This window comes from Crotalus tigris, unplaced genomic scaffold (assembly GCF_016545835.1).
Source record: "Crotalus tigris isolate CLP2741 ecotype Arizona unplaced genomic scaffold, ASM1654583v1 scf7180000024167.7108832, whole genome shotgun sequence".
In the NCBI taxonomy this organism is placed as follows: Eukaryota; Metazoa; Chordata; class Lepidosauria; order Squamata; family Viperidae; genus Crotalus; species Crotalus tigris.
In genome coordinates, this window is record NW_024100417.1 from 3,309,142 (window position 1) to 3,335,426 (window position 26,285).

General features: G+C 37.2%; 1 protein-coding gene across 3 annotated transcripts; it reads right to left on the minus strand.

The window, feature by feature from the left end:
- Positions 1 to 1,713: 1,713 nt before the first annotated feature.
- On the minus strand, positions 1,714 to 24,429 carry LOC120299013 (adhesion G protein-coupled receptor E3-like). 3 transcript variants are annotated; one of them, XM_039323359.1, is made up of 17 exons: positions 24,331 to 24,429; positions 20,353 to 20,388; positions 16,834 to 16,890; positions 16,141 to 16,194; positions 13,182 to 13,258; positions 12,162 to 12,254; positions 10,877 to 11,054; positions 10,196 to 10,312; positions 9,670 to 9,866; positions 9,141 to 9,299; positions 8,405 to 8,599; positions 7,815 to 8,050; positions 7,582 to 7,642; positions 6,696 to 6,787; positions 5,641 to 5,809; positions 4,050 to 4,148; positions 1,714 to 3,312 (listed from the first exon to the last, which is right to left on the minus strand). In XM_039323359.1, exons 1-17 carry the CDS (start codon positions 24,359 to 24,361, stop codon positions 3,250 to 3,252), a joined length of 1,914 nt encoding a protein of 637 aa, XP_039179293.1. In that variant the 5' UTR covers positions 24,362 to 24,429; the 3' UTR covers positions 1,714 to 3,249. The 3 variants fall into 3 exon arrangements, with proteins under 3 accessions (XP_039179293.1, XP_039179294.1, XP_039179295.1); XM_039323360.1 differs by lacking the exon at positions 16,834 to 16,890 and having other exon boundaries at positions 24,331 to 24,425; XM_039323361.1 differs by lacking the exons at positions 1,714 to 3,312; positions 4,050 to 4,148 and having other exon boundaries at positions 5,761 to 5,809; positions 6,696 to 6,755.
- Between the last annotated feature and the right edge of the window lie 1,856 nt (positions 24,430 to 26,285).

Here is a 26,285-nt window from a genome sequence, read left to right on the forward strand (position 1 = left end):
AATCCCTTGAAAAATTGCATTTCATTGAAGACAAAGTCAATTCATTTCCTACCCAAACTTCTTTGAATGAGATAAATGTAGCTCACATGAAAGAAGTGATAGGCCACCAAAAAGCATTTACAGTATATAGGCAATCTTGTTTCCGTTTGCTTAAACTTCAGAAAATTTAAGGCTGTCAATTAATGCTATTGATGGAGACTTTCTCCCACATATCTTGCCAAAAGCTGTGGAATAGGTTTAGCTCTGATTTTCTTTTGGAGGGCGGGGGGAGGCTAGTGGGGATCATCTTTTGACATTAGTTGCAGAAATGTCTGACTTCTGGACAAAGAGAATAGAAGATGATTTTCAAAGGAGGGATTGCACCAAGTGAAAGGAGAAAATTCTTTTTTCACCTTCAACTCCCACGAACTTAATCTGCATAGAAATTAACTGGGGGAGGGGGGTGGGAAGAGGAAGGAAGACACTTTTATTGACATCAGAGGAAATTTGGAGCTCAGAAAAAAAATAGAAAAATATAAAAAAATAGATCCAGAGCTACGGTCCCAGGTTTAGCAATACCACCAGCTGATTTATTTTTCAAAAATATAGGCTGGAAACTCAGACTTAAGAACCATCAAAGTATGAGATTGTGGTTATACTTCATGTATAATTCTTTATTTTTCTTTATAGTTCTTTATTTTTCTACAAAAACATGTAAACAATAATAAAGAAATAATAAACAATAAAGAAAGAAAACATCAGCGAGCAAAATTATTAGCTAAGTTCATCTAATTAATCATTTAAATACTTTATTTTAATAAAAAAGTATTTTAAATAGATTAATGAACAAATAAACAAAGCAAACACACAGAGAGACTTAAAAAAAATAGGATTAAAAAGAAAAATGAACCATGGGCATAAATTAAGAACCATTTTGAAAAAAGATTAAAATGGTGAGTTCATGTCTCAGAACATCCTCCCAGAGTGATTGAAGTATTGGACAATAATGCTGTGAGATAAAATTGTCTGAGTAAAAGTCAGCTATTGAGTTTCATTGCTAAAGGTATTATTTGGCTGGATCTGCATGAGAGCCAAAATAATGTATTGCTTAAGGCAGGGGTCCCCAACTCCTGGTCCGTGGACCAGTACCGGGCCACGGCATACCAGCAACCGGTCTGCACAAACAAGCAAACTCCATCTGCAGGATGCAGGCAGCACACAAAACCACACACTCTCCGGTCTGTGGAAAAACCTTTCTCCATGGAACTGGTCCCTGGTTCCCAAAAGGTTGGGGACCTCTGGCTTAAGGTATTGGACCCAGATCAGGGAGATCCACCCAGCTCTAGACAAATAATACCTTTAGCAATGAAACTCAATAGCTGACTTTTTCTCAGACAATTTTATCTCAGAGCATTATTGTTTTGGAATAAAAATAAAAGGAGATTGTCAGGGAAGCTGCCTTCAGAACCTGGATTTGGATCAACAATTAATGTTTAATGAGATAAAATGATAATAAAATGATCTGTCTTATCACTTCTTGAACAAATTTATTCTCATACTTAAAAAGAGAATAACCATGATGTTTTAGAATGCTCAAAGATACAATAGAAGATCATGGGACAGTAGTTGATTCCAAACTCAGTATAGGTTGCAATGCAATATGGTTGTTCCAAGAAAAATACAAATTTAGGGCTTTGGGGGTATGGGACTGATGAGAATTGCTTAAAACAAAAATAACATTTTAGCAAGGATTTATTCCTACAAGCAATAATAATGAAAGTAGTTGCTATGACACAAATTCCATTTTTAATTATACAGAGAAAGATGTTGACTGCAGTTTAAAATTAACACCAACCTTTTATAAACTATTCCTAAATATTCAAATCCATCTGGATTGATAGGATTGAAAGGATCCAGTTGTTTCTTACTAATTAATTGTACTATTTTTGTACCAGCTTGGTTGTAGAATCTTCTAATTTTTAAATCTGTAAATCTGTTAAGGATCACTCTGAGTCTTCTGGTTCAGAAGTAGAAGAGGCTGACCAATCTGAACCTCAGCCTCAACCACAGGAATTGGCTGAAGAGAGGAGGTATAGGCTCAATGCAGGCTGAGTCAGCTGATACAGAAGCTAAGTTAGGTAAATCCCAAACCCAGGAAGACACCACAAGTTGAGAAGAGAAGAACAAGGAAGCTGAGTCATCCACTTGAAAGTAAGAAGTATGTCTCAAAATAATCCATTCTAATTGGTTTATCCTGTAGAAATATGGTCTGTATAAAGCAGTGGTTCTCAACCTGTGGATCGGGACCCCATTTGGGGTTGAATGACCATTTCATGGGGTCGCCAAACCACGCTGTCCGCCATTTTTTTCCTTTTCCCTAGCTGTCCTACTCCCTTATTGGTGACCACACCCACTTGGGGGTCACCACAACATGGGGAACTGTATTATGGGGTCACGGCATTAGAAAGGTTGAGAACCACTGGTATAAAGGAAAGTGTGGCTTGACTGGCTCTTTGTAGCAATCAACATTACACATGCCCATCCATAGACATAGCCCACCTCCTTCTAGCCTAACTGTATGGTGCTTTGGCTTTCTTGGATAACCTAGCTGAATTTTGATGTGAAAACTGACCAGTCCTGGATCATTTCCAAACTGGCATTTTGTCTCTCTGGACTATTTCAGTTGGGTTTTCCTTCTCTAAGCAGCAATGTCTGTAGTTCTCAATGTGTTTGTTTTACCACAGATAAGGATTTAGGACTGCAATAAATACTTTTTTGGCAGCACAAAAAAGAATCTATTGATTGGTTTAAAAGTACACACTCATTATACAGAGGAATGTTGCTGTCAAGATACTTGTTATGTTGGCACATCCTTTGTGTTCCTTCAACCCATGTTCAGCCTTAGTAAACATGACAGTCTCTAAAAGAGCAACGTACAGAAATGTGCTGTATTAGGGAAACGTGCTGTATTAGGGTTGAATAAACATTTTAAATATGTCTTTTGCAAAATTGAAATACTCTGAATGTGAAACAGCTGAATACTATACTATATATACTATGTATAGCATATACTATATACACTAAATACTACAGAGAGAACAGAGCAAAAATGGCAATGAAAATAGGATATGAGTTGAAAGTAATCTTTCCAACATGGGTCTGGATTTCAAGTTACATTAAAGGGCTGAGAACCAACAAGGGTTTAATATATTCAATTTTTCTTCAGTTTTGTTCAAACTGAACGGAAGAGTCCAAAAAAGAGACAGTGAGCTATGTCGGGTTTCCCCATTCTATTTTCTGGCTAACCACTGAAGGAGTACGTCGTACATTTGCCTGAAACAAACAAACAAAAAACCTTTATTAGACCATGAACTTAACAAAACAACACAACATAGTAAACCAAGGCTGGGCTTAGGCTTATGCAACAAACCAAAGTTGATAAAAAGCAATGCTTATCTTTGCATAATATATGTCCAAACAAATAAACTATGGCTTATTGTGATAGCCTGAGTCACATAACATTAGACACAAGGGATAGGAACTAACCAGGGTAGGGGAGCTTTGCTGTTTTCCACACACATATTTTCCAGCAACCTCTCCATTCTTAACAACTGATCAGATGCTTTTAATATTCCAGTAAGGTCTACTGTTCATTTCAAAAAATTGTAAATCACTCAGGCTTTTCATCTTCAAACATATAAATGAATAGCCTCAGAACCCTCTATGAAATACTAGACTCTACACCACTTCAATCAAACACAAATAACTTCAAGAGGTTTTTTTCCCCGACAGACAGTGACCCAATTCAGCTCTTTTGAGCATTTCCTAAGCCTTTTGGTGAAAATAATGTAACACTAAATCTCAGCAACACCAAACGAAATCAACTATTTGCCCCTTCTACCATCTATGGATACATAGTATTTACAATATAACAATAAAATTACCTAGAAAAAATAATTCTGATTTCTGAAATATGATATGCTACACATGTTTATCCTTTCAATATTGGGCTGTAGAAACTGTTTACCCGTGCCATTGCAAAATGTAATAAAATTTTTGATCATGCTTACTGAAGGATTGATGATGGGAAAAGAGGTCACAATAATCTCAGAGACATCAGGTGCACTGTCATTGATGCAGCAGATCCAATGCCAGTATGCTTCTCTCACCTGAAAATCCAAAAATTCAAGGTCAATAGGTGAAATTATCTACTAGTCTCCTATTAAAGTGGGAAATCCTCATTTAGCAACCATAATCGGGATTGACAACTTGGCCTTTAAGTGAAGTAGTGGCTAAGTCAAACTATGTTGTGCTTATGACCTTACTTCAGCTTTCCTTTGCTTTACAGGTTTGCAAAGGTTGACAGAATGGGTCACAAAGTTACATTTTCATCACTTTTTGTAAAAGCAAACAGTTGTTAAAGGAGGCGGTCATTAAATAAGTACTACCTGTATGTGAAATACTCCTAAGCAAAGAATTCAAATCAGCTATGTTTTGGATTGTGGGTTTGTTTGTGTATATTAGAAATCAAAGTAATTAATCCACAGTATTCTCCCTGCAAATAGGCTGTTGAGAAGTATTTCCTTTTCTACTTCCCTAGTCTGTTTATCTTCTCTAAAGGAATGTTAAAGATTATACACATTTTTGTCATTTCTGAAACCTCCAGTAATGTCTGGTTGTATAATGATGGGTACTCAGTTAAGAAGATACTGAAATAAAGGGAATGTACATATTTTGGACAGCCATTTAGTAAATTCCATTTATAATCTCCACTCCTCTGTGAAGTAAAGTAAACTTCACAAAGAAGTTTATTTTACTTTCTATAAAGACAAGCTAAAAGGATGGAGTTATAGAGAGCAAAACTACTCTTTATATTTAAAAACAAAGAGCCTCCTCCCCCCCCCAAAAAACCTTCTTTGCAACATTCCAGAAATGTTCGGTGAAAAATGAACATATTTCTTCTATAGGCATTACAAATATGGCTTCAGATCCACAAGAGAAGCAAATATCCCACTCTGTACCAATCAGTCAGTGCTGCTGCTGCTGACTATAACAGGAAGGATTTATGCCAAGGGAAGTTCAGTTCATTTGCAGAGTGAATTTGAAGTAACATTTGTTACTACCACATTCTTTATCTCTAGCATGAACAAGAAACTGGGAGTGAGAGAGGGCTCTAGCCAATTGTGGGATTCAAATATATGAACAACTGGTTCTCTGTGTGGATGCCGCTTCCAGAAGTCCATTCTGGGCCTGGTCAACAAAAAAAATTAGCTACTGGTTCTGCCAAAGTGGTACGAACTGGCTGAATCCCACCACTGGCTCTGACTATTCCTGTACCAGAAGCTCACAAAATCCTGAACCCAGTCTGGATAATCTGGCATATTACATAGTTTGTGTGGTAACCTACATTCTGTGCAGCCCTCTCTTGTTTTCTACACCAGTGATTCTCAGCCAGGGGCCATATGGATATTTCAAGGGGCACAAAGGTGAACAATACATATCAGGAGGCCACAGCATATGCTGAGGAGGCCACAGAAAAGCAAAGGATACTATGCTGTAAACACTGTCTTTATTACAAATCAAAACATATTTTTCATCAATAATGTGACCTAGACAGGGGACCACAGGGAGAAAAAGTTGAAAAACACTGCTATACAACACCTTTTGGTTGAGTAAGCAGTACACCAAGAAAATGAAGATTCCTTGCACACTGTTGGTGATGGTGAACAGATATGCCATAATGTCTTCCACAGGGCCATATTGAAAGAGGCCCAAACACCAGGTCACACCAAGGATGAACACATGGGCTATGGCCTTAAATAACAGTGACCTACAACAAAGGCAAGATACCAACAGAGAAATGACAGTTCTGAAAAGAGAGCATCTGAATCCATTTAAGGCAGGTTAGGCAACTATGGTAACTTTACGACCTATGGACTTCAACTCCTAAAAGTCCTGGCTCAGGAGTTCTGGGAGATGAAGTACACAGGGCATAAAGTTGCCTAGCCCTGATCTAAGGTAATCATCTCCCCCTCAACTGAATCTGTGATAGAATGAAACCAGGACTTTCACTTCCCAGGAAGAATATAAATGAGATATGTGGAATAATGGAAAATGATTAAAGTTGATTGTGGCCATAGTCAAAGAAGGAGAGAAAGAATGGGAAACTAGTACAGTAGGCCATTATCAATCATTTGGAGTTTTCCCTTTGCTGAGACAGTTCACATAACATCCACTGCTTATTCCCAAGATTAAGGTCATGGGTTTGATGTTCTGGTGACAAAATCCTTGTTTTAAAATCAATGAACATTGAGACATCCAACTTCATATTGCACCTATGCTTCAGTAAAGTCATTATCTTCTGCAGATTCCCAGCCAGTAGGCATCCATATATTTCTGCAAAATGGAGGAACAATCTAGATTCTACAATTTTTAGCTCAAAGGGACAAAAGATGGTGACCCCCAAATGAAAAGGACTCTTTTGCTATTGATAGTTTCTAATCAATTCACCCCTCCCCCAATTTTTGCCAACCTCATGCATACAAAGACCTCAACACCGTTCTCCACTATATGAGTTTCTATATTTGCTCCCCAAAACTTGTACAAGTTTTGTATCTCTCAATTTGTCATGAAAAAGAATTTTGAAGCATTAGCTTTTATTTGTGAAGATCATACTGAACTGTACTCCACATTTCACACTTTGTGATAGCTCTTACCTGGTATTTTTGATTGAAGATATCTCTGAATTGAGAGAAGCCAATTTTTTATGAAGATTCCTCAGAATAAGACAAAAAAACACTAAATTGACCTTTGGGAGGAAAAAAAGCCTTCAGAAAGAAATAAAATAATGATAACAACAGCAGATAGATAATGTTCTAAGTCTAAATAAGATGAAGAAAAGAGAACAACTGTTGGTTTTAGATCAGGGGTTCTCAACCCCCGGGCTATGGCCCACTGCTGGGCTGTGGCCCATTCAGAACAGGGACCTGTAAGTGGTGGGGAAGAGTGCATCTGCTTGCAGCCCCACTTGTGCGAGCAGTGGATGCTTGTGCTTGCAGCCCCTCTTGCATGAGCTATGTGCACATGTGCCATCTGTCCCTCACACAAAACCATCCCAATTTCTCCTCTCCTGCACATACACTGGGCTGCCAATCCAGAAAAGTTGGGGACCGCTGTTTTAGATTATACATTTGATAGCTGATGGTTTTAATGAGTGGACATCTACCTCTATTTTAATTATAGCTGACAGAAAAAATAGAAATTTCTGCATTTCAGGACAAAATGGGTTAACTTTTCATTCTCAAATTCATCTTTTCTTTCTTTCCCTAATAGTATAAAATAGTATAAAATTGCAGCTCTTTGCAAAATATTAGAATTAATTAATTTCCCTTGTGTCGCTGAAAGAACTGATTTTCCTGCATTTTTAAAAACTTAGGAGCATCGTCCAATAAATTGTAAATATAAAAAGACCAACCAAGGTTGATGTATCCATTTTAGCTACACGAGATCAAGTTCTTTTTCTCTTCTTTCTCATCTCAGAAAAAAAGTTATAAAATTCTTTAATTTCTCTACTGTAAAGAATAAGAGACAATATTTGCTCACCACAATTATTGCACAGACAGGTCCGATAAAGCTCCAGATAAAATCTGGGTTAAGCCAGCAGCTAAAGAAAAAGAAAAATCATCAGGAAAAAAGTAGACAGACATGCAAACAAATGTATTGTACAAAATTGCTTTCTCTGAGTAATACAAACAATTATGGTCATGTACTTGTAGCTTATATCTTGGAGGCACCACGCTGAGGGAAGCAGCTTTTAACCATATGCCAAGACTTACCGATAAAGTGTCCCAAAGGCTCCAGGGTTAATTGTTGCAGAAATAGCTACGATCAGGACAGGAAACCCATAACCAATGAGGTACATGCATATCTTCATATACTTGCTGGTCCCGCTGTAATTTGCAACTTTCAAGTTTCTGACAGTGAGGTAGAGATTGACACCTTCCAAGAACATCCAGACAAAGCAGGCCAAAAAAAGATACTTCAGCATTCCAGCTATGATTGAACACAGGATCTGAATCAAAAGTAAAATGCCATTCCTTTATCAGCATCTGATTATTAAATTGTTGGCTTTGAAAGAAAATCAACAATGGGCTATAAAAAAGCAGAGAAATGGGACAAATCATATCTGACATTCATGTTTCCACCAGCAGTGCTGTAGGAAAAAAATTGTGCAAAGTAACCGTTCTTTCATTTGAGATATGCCACTATCATAAGGCTAATAAAAAAGCTAAAAGAATTATGTTTGCAAAGAAAACTGACTCAATTCAGCCAATCTAAAGAAAAATGAAGATTTCTTAGGTAGGAAGCATGCTCAGATGGGGTTCTCTATCCACTGAGCAGAACATCACATATTCTTCTGAAATACCTTGTTGCCTGTTTTATCTATTCCAATTATGAAGAGGAGGTCTGCAAAAAACAGACAGAAGCTCAATTGTAGGTGGATAAAGGTGCTGTTGTTGTGGCTGGAGCGGCAGAAGAGGAATGTGACAATACACAGGAAGAGGCAGATGACTGAGATGGACAACCCAAGGTAGCTAATAATGGTGAGGATCAGATCTCCCTGGAAAGAGAAGTTCTCAACATTATACGAGCCATCTTTTGACAAGAAAGTTACCTTTACACTTCATCTAAAATCTAGACTACAGGTATCAAACTTGATCGTGTCATGTGACATATTGTGACGTATCGCGAGTTTTTTGCCTTTGCAAAGCCAGTTGGGTATGGCCTGTGCATGATGCATCTGGCCATGGGCTGCCAGTTTGACCCCCCTGATCTAAACCAGAGATCTGACTTTCATGTAAAAGCTATTCTATTATCTGTCTGTTTTTGTTGTATTGTGATTGGAAATGAAGCATCAGGATTTTTAAATCTTGAGTATTATAAATATTTCTTAGTTTACTTTTCTATATATGAAAGGAAGGGGCCACAAATAGTTATGGAGAACTCTGCAGCATGTCAAATAGAAAAATACTGCTTCGATGATGAAAATTGTTATCTTCCTAGACAACAGCAGGACACAACAGTAGATACAGTATAACATGTAAGAAAAAACATGTTGTTTACCACATTACATTTCTGAGATGTTTTCAGAAGTAACATACGTGTTTATGAGTTGTGGCCATCAGTACAGCAAAACTGGACAGATGTTGACAGCTGCACTCTGTGTGGGTGATGTTAGAAAAGAGCTGCTGGCAGCCATGTTCGGACAAGGCACCGAAGTTCAAATGGACACAGAGAACCTTTTCCTGGGCAACTTTATTCTGCAAGAGGGAAGTAATGTTGATGGCAGGTAGGGAGAAAATCTACATATTTACTTTATCCCCTACTGCACAGATGCAGAGTTATTAAACATTAACAAGGAAACAACTGTAAGACAAGCAAAAGGAACAATGTAAACATCACAGAATTTAAAGACCAGGAAACACAAATACTACAGAATGCATAAGCTTTGTAAAAGTTGTTAGTGTGAAAAGGTGCTATCAGACTTCTGATTTATAAAGCTTGAATGACCATAAGAACATTTATATGGATTTATATTTTTCTTGATATTCTACTTTCTTTCTTAATATATATTCATAAGATGGAAAGAAAAAAAATGGCTTGATTTCCAAAGTAACTTCATTTACATACCTTGAGATGCTGAAAAGTGAGATTGACCGGGGTAGAAATATCCTGTATCTTGTTCCCGACAGAAACGCTTACCAGCCTGGAGTTCATATGAACATTTGTCAGCATTTCATTGTCCGGGAATGTTCCATTCTGCACTAGAGTCTCTTTTAAAAGTGATTCCAGCCCACCAGCCGATATAAAAGCCACAGCAACAGTATCTGCAAGAGACAGAAGGAAGATCAGGGAGATAAAAATAAAACCAAATAAAGTATACACGATTTCCCCAAACCTGGGAAAATCTTGATAATGAAAGGATCGGCGTAGATCCATATATTTACTTCTTGGCACTACAAATTACTTTCTATTCCCTCAGTTTCACCTTTCCCAATTTAGTGTTTTACAGATGTGTTGGATTGCAACTTCTCTAATCCAAACCAGAGTGATAAAACACCCTGCAAGCTCAAAAATGGGAGGGAGCAATAAAGTAGATTGTAAAAGTAATTTTGGATCTACTCTGTAGAAAAACCAAGCAAGTTATGAACAATACCTGTGGTCGTGGCAGTCGCTGCTCTTGGATGGATGACCATTTGATCTCCTTGAGCTTTTAACTCCAGTGTTTCATTCTTTTCAAAGGATCCCGGACTGATAAGATTTGTTTGGATCACTGAAAAGACAGAGAAATGTTGAGTTCCTGAATGGATCTAATGAATGCTAGTCATTTTTTTTTTACCAGAAGATGATGTCAAATAAGAAACATATGTCATAATAGAATGAAACAAAATTCCTAATAGCACTTAGGTGCTATTAGATGCAGGTGCTTTGAGTTAGGGCCTTTTCAGTTGATGGTTTAATCATGAAAAAGTGATCCTTATTAACTGAATTGATTAGAATGATGCTAGTCTTATTACTTACTGGTGATATCAATAATCTTTTTGTTTTCCTTTTTTATGAATGGTTGATTAACTGTGACAGCTTATTGGAATGTTTCATGCAAAGGTAGGACTCAAATTTAGATGATAAATAAATAAATTGAAAACATGTGTAAACTCTCCTATATAGGCTGTTTTCACTAACGAAGTCAAAAATGTGAATTGCCATATGCACCCCTAGTTGATGAATGAAAGAAGATCCAGTACAGGGAATTTGACTTGTGCCACATACAGACAAATGCCTTTCCTTTCTTTTTCTTTTTTTCTTCAAAGTCAAAGATCATTTTTCTTTTCCTTACCAGTGAAGTTTCGAACCACTGTTCGAGAGGTATTTCCTGGATTTGCAAGAGCTGTAAATAGTGCACTTAAGCTTATGTAGTCCATAATCTTGGGCAAAATTGTGACAAAATCCTTCTTTACGTTATTATCCCAATAAGACTGATTATCAAAAAGCTTTTCAAAGGAATCCACTGAGTCCTGCAGCATTACAAGAAGGAAACTTTTCACATCTCATTTAGTGTTTCTCAAGCATTTCATTAAGAAAGTTCTTGCCAGGATATTGTAGAAGACCCTCAATATACTTCAACTTGAATCTTACAGTGTTATATGGTCATATGGCTGGGTTCAGATAACATGCATAGCCAAAAGATGGTTTTATCACCATAACCATTGCAAGTCATTTTAGAAATCGATGCCAAAAGAAACCTTGGAACCCAGTCTGTGGATATAAAAATCTCACCTGCTCATTTTTCAAATTGAGCAACAAACCCAAAGCCAAAGTTGTGACATCAGTTCCACAGCTGACATTAAAAAATAAATCTGAACTGCCTTTTACTTTTTTCCCCGCATTTTAAAAACCTTCCACAATTTAGCTTTTGTGGCGTTCTCAGTATAGACTCCCCCCATTTCTAAATTTCCAAAATATTTCTTATTAATTTTAAAACCACAGTAGGTCTTGTGGCATATTAATGTTTAACAGATTAATTATGCACTTCATCAGAAATGGGTTTTGACTCAAAAAAGTTTATGCTAGAAGAGTGGATACATCTTGAAGTCTCTTGTTGGTGATGAAACTACTAGCATGGTTCCCCAATGGAAATATAAGCATGGATCTTGGATTCTTAATTATTTATTAATTTTAATTAATAAAAGTATATATAAAACCTGATTTTGAATACCAGAATTAAATAAAATTTATTTACAGAATTAAAATGTCAGACAATGGGATCTTAAGAAGTATGGAACCAATTTATTTACTTCTACCTTCTCCCCCCCCCCAGAATTTAGTTTTCCAATCTCATTTCCACTAATCATTGAAAAAGTCCTTTCCTTTCCCTTCCCTCCCCTCCCCTCCTCTCCCTCCCCTCCCCTCCCCTTCCCTTCCCTTCCCTTCCCTATATCAATCCCATATTAAAACACATATATTAAAGTTGAGTCTTATTCAAAAAACTGATTCAGTTCCAAGAATAATGACCCTAGAATAATACATCATCAATGTACACAATGGGAAACCATTCAGACTTGCTTCTCAGGAAAGACAAGCTGTGGTCAAATGTTGTCTCTGCAGTTGTCAATAAATCTCACTTTCAGGGTGGATTCAGTAAGCATGTCACTAGCACCAACAGGATTCAAGAAGATCAAGGCAGGACCCATCACTGAGCAGTATAAATTCTTTTCCTAAAAGAAAAAGAGAAAGGAATCATGTGTCCTCACAGTTCAATTGGCGAGTGAAGAAAGAATCCCTGCATAGTTGTTTCGGCAGGGGTTGATTCTGGGATTTGAAGTTGTAAAGCTGCCAAGATTGGAGACCCCTGGTTAGGACAGGATTGGAGACCTGCAGAAACCATCTGTGCAGGATCAGTTCACCAGACCCTGAAAGCCACATCAGTTTAAATTTCTTTCCTGGACATACTGATCCAGGGCTCTTTGTTTCTTCAGAACTAGCAAATCTTCAGTCAGGCTGGAGGTTACCATACATTTCTTTTGAACGTTTTGCTCAGCAGCCATAGATAAAATAAAAATTGTAGAAATTAGTGGCAGCGTTTTCAATGCCCGTCTTAAACTCTGTTTTAAAGTGATTTTTTTAAAAAAAAATTAACGACAGAGTTTCTTAGAAAATTAATTAACCAGCATTTTTTAAAAAGTGAACAATCTTACTCAATAATTGTCCACCATGATCTGCAGAGGTCTCAAAGCCACACATGAGGAGGGCGCATATATGCTAAAGGGTGCTCTTTCTTTGATTTCTCTCGACATAAATAAGTAAGAATAGAGGCATATCTAGACAATGAAGCAGGATGGCCTTGTTACCGTCACAGTTACTATCCCAATTACTATCCCAGCAATAAATTGACTCACCTACCCCTCCCACTTCCAGCTGATAATATGAGCTCAAGCAGGTCCACAATTGATTGTGAACTGCCACAAACACCACACACAAATGTTTCTTGGGGTTAATAGCTTGTCATTATTCAAATTAAGCCTTTAGCCAATACACGTTTCACATCAACTACTCCAAGTATATAATTCTGCAGCATTGGTAGTATAAACAGATTGATTTAAAAAGAAATTATACAAATTTAACATATAATGTATTATACTTACTGTTTTTTGTTCATTTGAACAATTATTTGAATTGAGAGTTTTTTGCACTTTTTCTAGTTGGGAGTCAAAGGGACTTTCTGTAAAGGAAAATATAAAACTGTAAGTACAAAGTGAACTGTCCACTTAAAAAGTTAAAATACTTTGATGGATGTCATCTCTCATATTCAGGGGGGAGACATTCTGATCCTTTCCTTGTGTGTGAAACAGCTTTGTTTACTTTTTATAATTGCACATATCATCCTTTCATCCAAATTTAACGTGGCCCTATCCCTTGTGTACACTCATTGAAACAAAACAATCATTTTGTTATTGTTGAGAGACAAAATAATGTATTACAATCATTTGACATTATGCAGCTTTACCCAGAAATTAATCTTACTCCCACTTCTAAAAAGACAACTCTTTTTGAGTTGTCATCTCATCTAAGCAATTGTAACAAAATTTATAATGACCAATTATACATTTCCATTCTTTCCATTTTACAATAAATTCTGGAGAAGGCCATGGAACTTCATTTGCATCCTAGAAGAAACGTCTTTTCTGGAATCTTCAACCAGGGCTTGGACTGGGAATGGGACAGAACTGATTGTCCTGGTAGATTACTTATTTTGGGAAGCTGGATGGAGTGCACCCTTCATGGTCCTCTTAGATCGTTCAACAGCATTCAACATGCTTGACCATGTTATTCTTCTGGACACATGCGAGGGTAACTGTTGGAGATTATATCATCTCTTTTACACTTGTAAGATGTTTTTATCATTAAAGCAAATTGTGAGAGATAGATAAGGGCAAGGTTTTATATGTTATCCTTGGTCCATTTGGCACCAGGCCTACGATTATTAAGTGATTCTTTGTTTAAAAGATAACAAGGAACAACCTCTCCCTCTTTTTTTTTCTTCTGCAGCCCTCTTTTCAAGATCGATTTATAAATGTGAGATTTTTCTATCCTCGTATGCTTCTGTGCTTGTTAAGGTCACAAGTTGTTGTTTGCCCATCGATTTCGATGAAGACCTTGACATCTTGTGGATTATGGGCCATCAACGATGTGTCTGTAGGTGGCTAATAAGACCGATGTTAGCACAGAATGTTCTGCCACATACTGAACAAAGAAATGTAGACACTGTTAGTTCAGCATTTGCAGCTCTGGCTTTGCGGAGTGCTCGCTTTTCTTGTGCCAAGATTGTCCTTCTGTGTTCATATGTCTGGCAACCCTGGTACACCAAGGTGCGCCATGTCGGTCAATCATGTGCCAGAAGTTCCCAAGAGATGGTGTTAATATCCAGGGACTTAAGAGAAGCTTTCAACGTGTCTTTGTATCGCTTCTTTTGTCCCCCGTGCGATCGCTTTCCTTGAGACAGCTCACCATAGAAGAGCTGTTTAGGGATGCGATGATCTGGCATCCTTACAACATGGCCTGCCCAGCACATCTGGGCTTTCATCAACAGAATGTAAACTGAAGATAGGCCTGCTCTGGAGAGGACATCTGTGTCTGGTATCTTATCTTGCCACCGGATCCTCAGAATTCTATGAAGGCAAGTCATGTGGAAGTAGTTCAGTTGCCCAACATGCCTCTTGTACACTGTCCAGGTCTCACTAGCATACAATAGGGTAGTTAGCACTGCTGCCTGGTAAACTTTAAGCTTCATAGCAAGACTTATTCCACGGCATTAGTCCGCAATCTGCAAAATGCAGAACTTGCCTTGGCAATTCTACAGTTGACCTTGATGTCAATTGTCACTGCACGGGAGAGGGTACTACCAAGATACGTAAATTGGTCCACTGCTTGCAGCTTTTGTCCCTTTACTGTGATGGTAAGCTCTTGATATTGGGCTTTTGGAGCTGGCTGGTACATCACTTCAGTTTTCTTCATGTTGATGAAGAGACCAAAGTTGTCACAAGCGGCTGCGAATTTGTCCATGCTGGCTTGCATTTCCTGCTCCGATCCTGCATTAAGGGCACAGTCGTCAGCAAAGAGGAAATCTCGTAGCACAGTCTCCTTTACCTTGGTTTCCCATCGGTTCTGTCACAAGTATATCCTAACAAAATATATGCTTTAAGAAAGGCTCCTGAATTCAAATTCCTCTGATTGAGGACTGGAAAAACTCTGCAGTTATTTCACTCCTTGCTTACTGGACAACTTCAGCTGTTGCATGTGAAAAAAAACTTGAGACAGTGGTTGCTACAATGTGGGGTATTATGGGTTCTGTTAAGTCCTTTGATCGTGGGCGAATGATGAAGACTCATTGTATAGTTAACAGCTCTTTATTTAATTTGGAAATGGATATTATATAAAAGTTCTTGAAGTCATTCAGTGACATTGATTAAAAGGAGAGTTAGAACAGAAAATGCATTTATTTTTTACATTTTATAACTGACCACAAAAATCTGGTAGTACTCAGTAACTTGTATGGTTTAGAGAGGTGATTACCTAAATTCTCACAAGATAGGTTATTATGTTGGATTTGAATTACATCTTCTGATTGTGAAAACTACACAGGCATCTGTTTGGCTAGACAAAATGGAACTTGGCATTGTAATACTCTTTGTTTGTATTAATTTGTAAGAGAAATATTATGTGCAAAAGCCAAAAAGCCAACTAATATAATTTTATTTATTTTATTTCTGTGCTAGAGAGAATGTACTGTCCATGCAAAACTCAAGATGAAATGTAAGCCCATTGGCTGATTATAAATATTAATAATTGCTAGAAGTTTTAACTTTTTATCTTTTAAAAAGAATGCAGTTAGTGAAGGCCTTGCAGCCCTTTGCTCTCAAATCCATATCATGTCATAGACGTTTATTAGTTTATAACTATTTTAAACTGCTCAACATCTCCCCAAAATAGAATGTTTCATTTATCAAGACATTTGTAGTGGTTGAAAATTACAATTCTATTAGTTCCATTCAGTTAAGTTCAAGAAGATGCTATTGAAAAGAGTCAAGAAATGAATAAACTTACTCTCAGAAATAATATTATTTGATCCTGGCCGGGGATATCGTTCACATTTGCTGCCTAGAAAAATAAGAAGGGCATTTTCAGTGACCTTGTTCATTTTAAGCAAGATTAGACATGGTATTGTTTCTTCCTTTAATCACATTATTCACCTGAATAATTAATCACATTATTAATCACATTATTCACCTGAAGATTTTAAGAAGATATAGATGACTGGCAGGTGTGGATTGCATTAAAAATATGGTCTTGATTTAGTATATGATAATAGCATCTAATGCATCTTGTTATACTGTAAAAAGGCAGGAATAACATGCTAGGAATATAACAAACTTAAATTCTCTGCATTTTATCATGGTTTGATTCTGCCTTAACATATGACAATTTTCATTAAGAAACAGCCAACGATGCGGAGCAAAGGAAATGCATAATTTCCATTAGTAGAAGAGGGGGCAGGCCCTAAACCAATTTACCAGCAAGCATTCAAGGGTGGAATTAACTGTAAGAAGCAGTTGAGTCAAACAGCAACTACGTAGGTCCACACAAGGGTAAGACATCAAACCTGTGCCAAACCTGTGTTTAATATGGGTCAACTTTTTGAAGTAGTCTAGACAAGAAGCCCCAACTGTGTAAAGAAATTATATTTCACTTCACTTTTATGCATATGTGATGAAGATGCAGACACAGTTTAAAACTTACCAAACACCGTAAAGACCTTACACATAAAAAAGTTCCGTATTGATTCACCAAATGTTCCTACAGAAGAAAGCAATTCCTGTCAATCTTAAACCAAATCCAGCTGAGTAAGACTGCTAGAGCAGGGGTTCTCAACCTTGGCAACTTTAAGATGTGTGGACTTCAATTTTGCTGGCTGAGGAATTCTGGGAATTGAAGTCCACACATCTTAAAGTTGCCAAGGTTGAGAACCCCTGTGCTAGAGTTTCTTTATTGATATAATCAAGCTTATGTAACTGATGTCACATGGACACTGTGGAATATTTAGCAGAAAGGATAAAGGAAAGGAAAACCTGAAAGGGAAAGGAAGTTTGTCCAAGGACTTAAGCAATGCCTACGTTATGAAATAGGTCCATGGGTTTTGGGCAATAATTTTTAGAAGAGGCTTGCCAATGGCTCCTTTCTAGGGGTGAGAGAGCCACTTGGATGCCTTTGGGAAAGTCATTCTTACTCTCTCTCACAGACTATATGCTTCATGTAATCATCAGATCCAAGACTGTTTCAAAGGTACCAAGGAAAGGAAGAGAAGGGAGGACTAGTACAGGTAGTCTTCAACTTACAAGAGTTCATTTCGTGACCGCTGAAAGTTACAATGGCACTGAAAAAAGTAACTTATGACCATTTTTCACAGTTACGACCTTTGAAGCATCCCATGATCATGTGATGAAAATTCAGAGGCTTGGCAACTGGTTCATACTTATGACTGTTGCAGTGCCCCAAGGTCATGTGATCAGCTTTTGCAAACTTCTGACAAGCCAAGTTGACAGGGAAGCCAGGTTCACTTAGCAACCAGGTTACTCAATTGTTGTTACGTGATCCACAGTGATTCACTTAACAACCATGGCAAGGAAGATTGTAAAATGGGGCAAAATTCACTTAACAAAATGTCTCACTTCACAAGAGAATTTTGGGGCTCAATTGTGGTCATAAGTCGAGGATTACCTGTACAGATATTCTGAAAATGATCTTCTGAAAATGATCTAATTTCTGGATTAGGAGTTTAACAAGTTTGTACTGTTTTATTTCTCAGTCTGATAAAGAATGTTAACAAACACAAAACCTGTCAGAGATTTCATTTTGTTAACCTTGCTGATAATTCTCCTCCCATAAAATGTAGCTAGATACAATCAGCATATAATAATATTTCTGTGATCTTTTCAGTGCGGTGACTTATTTACATGCATGCATTTTATATGATCAAAAGGAAAGCTAGCAACAAGGAACCTTTTCCCAGTGATCACAGTTGCCTGTTTTGTTGAGGAGTGGGAGTGGGATAAATAGCAATACATTCCATAGTTTGGATAGGGTACCCCTATCCCTTATCCCCTACATAGAGTTCAAAATTTTATATCTGCTATAAATTCATTTGAGCAGGAAAAGTAATAATCTGTCAATAAAAATTCCATCATGAAACAAACATAAGCATGCATAATACATGGCAGTTTTGGTGCAAAGGTACTGTATTGTCTAAAACTGGTGATACTGGAGAAACACACACACACACACACACACACACACACACACATACACAATGCACTCATTTCTGCAGAAGAAAAAGAACATTTATTATGAGTATCTACATTTTAAAACTGTTTTTATTTCAAAAGATGTATGACTATACTTGCCTATACTAATTGGAGATAACTCTCAAGATGTACCCATAAGATGTTACTATGCAAAGGGAAAGTAACCTCACTTGAGGATCTATGTTCATACAAGTACACATTCAGTTTCACTGAATTTTCCATCTTTCTCTCCTTTTTTCTGTGCCATGTTTTGCACACATATACCTTCTATTGTACATGGAAACTGCAGTTCATTACAAAGATATATATATATATATATGATAGGAAATAAAATGATCACCAGGGTAATAAAACTATAAAATTTATTAAAAAGCGCCTAGCTTTCGCCGTCACCTGCCGGCATCCTCAGGGCTAGTGCGCCAGGGAGTGGGAGGGTCATTCTTATAGGTGTGGTGAGGTCTGCGCACGACTCCTCGACCTCGTCATTGGGCCTAAATAGGATAACTGCGTGCGGCTGGTGTGTTCCTTTCTATTCATCTCAACCGCCCGTTCATCCTCCTCCATCCTTCTCTCCCTCAATCTTGAGGTGGGCGGGCAAATGTCTCTATGGTTGCAACAGTCTCTATATTTGAGCTCTTTTCCCTCGGGGGTAGGTGGCAGTGTGCATTTCGTGTTTCTTTTACAGTCCTCCTTCGTTCCATCGTTCTTCCTATGGCAAGTTTTTTGTTGTTGAATTTTGGTATCTTTGTTTCTTATACAGGTATCATTTAAGTGATCACATGGGTCCTTTCGAGGTAGTTGTAATTCATTAACGGTCTGGGGCTGGAGGGGGGGACCTTTCAAATGTGGAGGGGGTAGTGATTCTTCAATTGTCCCTGTGTGTAGTCGCTTTGTGCGCGCTACGCCCTGTTCGGGCGATCCGGAAAGGGTAGCGGTGGGGCCATGCCTTCGCTCTTCCTCTTGGGGTAGGTATCGTCCAGGTGATCTCACACGCCCCTCCCGAATAGATATAGTTCGTCGGCAGTCCAAAGCCGAAGGGCAAGCCACTCGGTCGTGGGTGGAGGGGGGCGGAGGCTCCCCGCCCGTCGCCACCCCCAGCTGTCCGGCGCGTCTCCTGCTATGAGTGATCGATCCGGGGGGAAGGTTAGCAATAGAGTCGTGATCTGTTTGGTCTTTGCAGCGTCCTTCCTCGCTACAAGTAGATATAGATCGTCGGCAGTCCGGAGCCGAAGGGCAGGCCATTCGGCCATGGGTGGAGAGGGGCGGAGGCTCCCCGCTCGTCGCTACCCCCAGCTGTCCGGCGCGTCTCCTGCTGCGGGTGATCGGTCCGGAGGGGAGGGTGGCGATAGAGTCGCAATCTGTTTGATCTTTGTAGCATCTTTCCTCGACTTGTCTCCTCCTCCCTGCGTCGTCGGTGGTCATACGAATCCTCCGAAGCTCTCCGGAATACGCAAGCGGGGGGAACGGTGGCTTGATCTCTTGAGTTCTTTCTCCTTCTTGCGGTTTCCTCTCTCCTAACTTGGTCCCCTTGATCCAGCGGGGGGCTCTCTCTTTTCTTTCTGAAATGACTGGCATATTTCCTCCCATATGCAGGTGGATTGCCATATCTAAGGGTCTCCCCCCTCCTCCAACCGCGATGTCTTCCTTAGTATTGGTCACCACATTTCGAGTATCTATATCTTCCTTAATGCATTAAGGAAAGATATAGACGGCGAAAGCTAGGCGCTTTTTAATAAATTTTATAGTTTTATTACCCTGGTGATCATTTTATTTCCTATCATGAACACTCCCAGGGTTCACGTTTTTAATTTTCTTAAACGCGAATATATATATATATATATATATATATATATATATATATATATATATATATATATGCTGACATTTGAAGGACAAATACAATATATGTTTAGAATCACTTTCTTATATTATTCCTGAGAAGGTAAATAAGTTTTACCTTTTCCATCTGCACAAGAAATTGCCAATCCAAGACCTAAAATAAATAAAATGCAATTATAATATTGTAAGTATAACATAATTGTCTTTAAAATGCAAGATAGTCCCCCTTCTTTTTTAATGGAAATAACTTTGACCTATTAAATTCCAGTTGCTTTGGCATAAAACTTGGATTTGTAATTCCAATTGTATCATGATTTATTTAAAATTGTTATCATCATTGCATCATTACAATATATAAAAACTTACCATCCATTGGAAAAAGGATTATAAAATTGTTAAAATTATTCATTGTGTCAAAATAAGAACATTCTGATTGATTTTGAGCACTATATTAAAAATCATGCTGAAATGTATGAACACTTTTTCCTTAAGAATTATGGGAAGTGTTTCAAATAATAGATGAAAATTCATATGAATTTCTAGAGATCTTGTAAAGCACTCTTAACGTGACTGTTGCTTGCTGATATCAGAAGGTGGTGTATTATGATGACCAAGACATGAACTAAAATTATGAGAAAAACAATGAGAGGCTCCTGTAGCAGGAAGTCTATATAGAATTAAAAACATGTTGATATTGAAGGTATCTATCTACTTATCTATCTAGAAGTAAAACTGACCCTCTCAAATCTAATATCTTTGCTGATAAAGCCCTCATTAAGACTTACCTCCTTACAAAAGAGTATGAAAAATATACAGCACCAAGCCACTACAGGCTGATAACTTGCCTTCCAAAAAACTAGTGTAATAACAGATGCCATATCAGATCATTTAGAAAATAGCGATCTGTCACCAGCAAAACAGAAAGGAATTAGATAAAAATAAAAATAAATCAACTTCTAATCGATATATGATTTTGGAAAATTTGAAAAAAAGGAGAGATAAATCTGCATGTCGATTGGCTTGGTTATAAAAAGGCATTTAGCTCATTGTCACACAACTGAATTTTATTCTGCTTGGAAATGACAAGCGTAAGTGATAACTTCATAAACATGCTCAAAATATGATAAGCATGTGGGGAAACACAGCTGATAACGAATGTTGATCAAACTGATCAAGTTAACCTTAAAAGATGAACGTTTCAGGAAGATCCCCTCTCAGCATTACTATTCATAACATTGTTCATTCCACTGTTAATGATTTTGAATAAAATATGCCATGGTTATCAGACATCAGATCAGCTAAGCTTTTCCATTTCCTCTATATGTATAATCTGAAACTATACAGTAAGTCACAATTGCAAATTGAGTCACTAATTCTTGTAGTTTATAAATTTATAGCAACAACATTCTCATGGATTTGGGGTTACATAGGTATCATTATCAGTAAACAAGGGAAAGTTGATTAAAAGTGATGGAATTGAAATGCCAGGTAGAAACAACTTGCGAAATCTTGCATTTAATAAATCCTCCAAGCAAATAATATTATTCATGGAAGTCAAAGCCATTGTAACCAAGAAATGTATAAGAAGGGTAAGAAAAGTCCTGAAATCCAAGTTAAATGATGGAAATATTACTAAATCCATCCACAAATGGGCTAGTCCATATCTTCAGTTGTGTGCAGGAATTAGACACAAACTGAGCTAGAAGGATTAGACTGAAAAGTCTAGAAAATCATGACCCTTAATTGTCCACTATACCTACAGTGTAGCATTGATAGTCTATATTCGCCCAAAGAGAAGGCTGACATGGAACGCTACAATAGCTGCAATTGCTGCAAACAGCTGAAAAGCTAAAAAGAGCTCTGGTTGAATGGGTATCAAGCAGATACATTAAATTACCTAATAAAGGAAAAGGAATGAAACCAAGCATATATATAAGAACGAGCAGCAAGTGATATGAGGGCAAAAAGCCATCATATGGCCAACACTTTAATAACATCTAAGAATGATGATGATGATGGTGAATGGTTAAAAAGGCACAATAAAGAAGGAAACATTTTAGTGGCTCAATAATACTCATGATGTAATAAAAACCAAAATTGAGAAAACTTAGTATGATAATAAATGTTGGTTGTGCAAAGAATAGGACAAGATTTTGAATACTTCATATGTTGATGGCCAAAGACTTTGTAGATTGAGTACTAGAAAACAGTAATAAATATATCACATTTATTCATCAGAATCTTGGTAGGAATGATAGGAATTACAACTTTCCAGCAACAAAGAATTGGTCGAATCACAATAAGGAACAAAGATATTAAGCTTCTGTTGGTCTTCCAATTACCAGCTGGCAAACATTTAGTCTACAATAAGCGAGATATGATTGTAGCTACCAAGAAATAAGTATAATTGTCATGAAGTAGCTGAAGAGAAAAACATCAATGAGGAAGAACTAGAAAAGGTAAGAAAATATAACGATATTCAAAATAAAGTAATAAAATAAAGTAGTAATATTGCCAGTAGTGGTTGGTAGGCTTGACGTTGTATCAGACAATCTGGAAAATACTGAAACACAATAGGAATGGACAATATTTCAGCTCATCAATTATAACATGTTGTATTCCTTGGAGAAGAGTGTACAATTATGACAGTATCTTTTAGCTAACCTAGATCTTTGGGAAGGAGCTTTTAGTAATAATTTCAGTCATGGGTTCATTAAGACATTGTCAGGTGAGAAGAATCAGGACCGGATGTTAAATTCCAATTAAGATGATTTATTGTTCATGCCTATACATAAGTCATCCTGACAGCATACTAAAAAGCAGAGACATCAGCCTGCCAACAGAAGTATGTATAGTCAAGGTCATGGTTTTCCCAGTTGCAATGTATGGCTGTGAAAGTTGGACATAAGAAAGGCTGAGTGCAAAAGAATTAAGGCCTTTGAACTATGGTGCTAGAGAAGACTCCTGTGAGTCCCCTGGACTGCAAGGCAATCAAACCGGTCAGTTGTAGAGGAGATCAACCCTGACGGCTCTTTAGAAGGCCAGATCCTGAAGTTGAAACTCAAATACTTTGGCCACTTAATGAGAAGGAAGGACTCACTGGAGAAGAGCCTAATGCTGGAAAAGATTGAGGGCAATAGAAGAAGGGGACAACAGAGAATGAGGTGGCTGGAGTCACTGAAGCAGTAGGTATGAGTTTAAATGGAGTCCAGAAAATGGTAGAGGACAGGAAGACCTGGAGGAACATTATCCATGGGGTTGCAATGGGTCGGATATGACTTTGCAACTAACAACAATACATAAGAATTTAATCAACTAACAGTCAGCACTAAATTGGCACTAGAGTTAATGGAATTTTAAAAGGGTTGGACTTAGTGTAGCAATGTAATGACTCCAGGCTGATTCCTCTCTTTACTCTGCCCCCAGGCTTTGCCTGTCCTTGCCTGAATGAAAATAACAATATGATTGAGTGGAAAAATGAAGATTGTAAAACTGCCAATATTATATCAATATTGATTCTTCTTAAATATTTTAAATAGTTATGGATACAATTTTAGGGATTAGTTGGAAATTGCTGAAATCAAACTGTTTTGAATCTTCAAAATCAGTGAAACTGCCTCTGTTTAACCCTCCACCCCCACCTTCCATTTCCACTCTCCACACTTCCCCCCCCTAAAATTTCCTAAAAATTCTGCCTTTATTAGACTTTTTGAAGGAAGCTCCCAAGTCTTCTATAACCTTACAACTTCTTTTAGGAGTGGATTTACTAAATACCGGCCTAAAGTTTCTGATAATGACCATTTTGGCTTGCAGAACATGATACAACACAACTGGGTAGAAATACTTTAGCTGTAATATATTGTACTCAAGGATATCTGGTAGAGAGCCAAAGTGTGAATGCTCACTCCTCCATTTTCACCAATTGCTTTAAGGCTGAGGTGCCTTAAAGCAGCAATGCCATCCAATTGGTATCTCTTGTCTCAGTACAAATCTTTGCCATTATATGGGACCTTCCACCAGGAATATAGCTGCTGTACCAGTGAGCTATTTTCTGTCATTTATCTTGAATTTCTTGAACCAGGAATTGTGTACTCACCTAGAATGATGCAAGTGAGAAGATTCTTCATTACCTTCCTGTGTGAGAGAGTGAATTAATGAATGATTTTAACCTTGTCTCTTCAGAGGTAAAGCATAAAGGAACTAAAAAGTGCTATGAATAACCCCGTGCATTAATACGTATTTCCTATAAGGAAAGGGCGGGCAGAGGAATATTAAACATCACCAAAAATGTTACTGACTTATAGTCTTAAAGTCACGCTTATAAGCCTATGAGTTATTTTTATCATTATATCCAGACTGACTGGGAATTTCTGAAATTTGAAGTTCAAACATCTTAAAGTGGCTAAAATTAAGAAACACTGATACACGTAATGATTATTTTCAGTGCAGTGGTTAACTTACATGCATTTATTCTTCAGAATTGCCAGTAAGTAAAAAAGGGAAACTGACAAAAAGGAAGTTTCTCTCAGGTATTACGGTTGCCTGTTTTTCTGAGGAGGGGGAGGAGATTGTAGCCACCATATCAATAGGTACAGAGAGGCTACCACTCCCATAGGGAAGCCTTGTCCCAATTACCAACATATCCCCAGCTTGCAAAAAGGCTCCCTCCTGCTTCATCAGATTGACTAGTTAGATCAGTAACATATGGACTTTGATCTGAATATACTAAAGTATATTCACCTCCCCCATTTCTATCATCTACCATCAGAATCCACTATGAGTAGCTATGTTTCAAAAAAGTGTTTATTGTACAAATTGTACATATGTACAATAAAAAGTACAATAAAAAGTGTTTATTGTACATATTGTGCATATCAGTATGTCATATCAACTAGAAAGAGAAGATTTAATAAAATTCATGGATTAGGAAAAGTTATGGAAGAGATGTACATCCATGGAGCATTAGAAATTTGCAGCACTATATATCCATTCAGTATCTATATCTGTATCTCTCTCTATTTTTCATTCTATTTCTATCACTATCTCCATCTCCATAGCTATGTCTATGTCTACATCTATATCTCTATCATATTTATCTATCATCTATTTCTATCTGTCTGTCTGTCTGTCTATCTAGCATCCCCAATTATCTACATTTATTAGAGATTATTTCCTAAACATGAATATGTACACAAGGCTCCTATTCATAGAAAAGGTAATACATCACCTGAGTATGTGTGCATAGAAGTACATATTCTGTCTTCCTGAGTTCTCTTTCCATTCTGACTTTTCAAGTACCACCTGTTATGTACAGATCCCTGGGTCATACATCTAACTTTAGTAGACGTGGAGAAGATGTACAATTTCATGGATCAAAAATGAACTTAACTGGCATGCAAAATCTAGCTCAATCAGCATTTATATGAGAGGATAAATAAGTTCTATCTTTTTTATTGACAATTAATACCTAGAATAAATGAAATGGAATTATAATAGTATACTGTATATTGTAATTGTCCTTAAAACATACTTAAACTAACAAAAAAGATACAATATGACAGTTTGATTTGGTCAGAGTGGTAATAAAAAACATTTCTTTCTTCCTCCTTTTCTCCCTCTGTCTACAGTTTGTGGGAGAGAATAAATAACTGATTACAGCTCTGACAGATTTAAAGAATAAAGGAACTAAAAAGTGCTATAAACATTGCATTGTATTAATATACATTTCCTAAAGTTTATTAACATTCACTTAAAAAACCCACTAAAAATCATTTGCTTAGTCAATCCCACACTTCAATAGAGCTAAAATTCTTCATGAAAAGTCAAATTCCACATTCAGTATCCTCTTCATCTCTTTAATAATTAAAATGTCCACCAAATTTACATTAACATATATAATTATTTGAAACAAAAAATAAACCACAAAGGAACATGACCAAATCTTGTGAATTTAATATTGTGCCCTCAAATGTCTTACAACTCAAGAAAACAAAATCCAATATCTGCTTTAAAAAAAAATTCCTTGAGAATTTCCCATGAAACAACATTTCT

Excerpts from the sequence above, each read along its gene's own strand:
- LOC120299013 (XM_039323359.1), bottom strand. The coding sequence starts at position 24,361 with ATGAAGAATCTTCTCACTTGCATCATTCTAG. Across the intron at positions 13,259-16,140 it reads AAATAATATTATTTCTGAGA|AAAGTCCCTTTGACTCCCAA; the intron begins GTAAGTTTATTC and ends TTTCCTTTACAG. Across the intron at positions 11,055-12,161 it reads TTACTGAATCCACCCTGAAA|GACTCAGTGGATTCCTTTGA; the intron begins GTGAGATTTATT and ends GTAATGCTGCAG.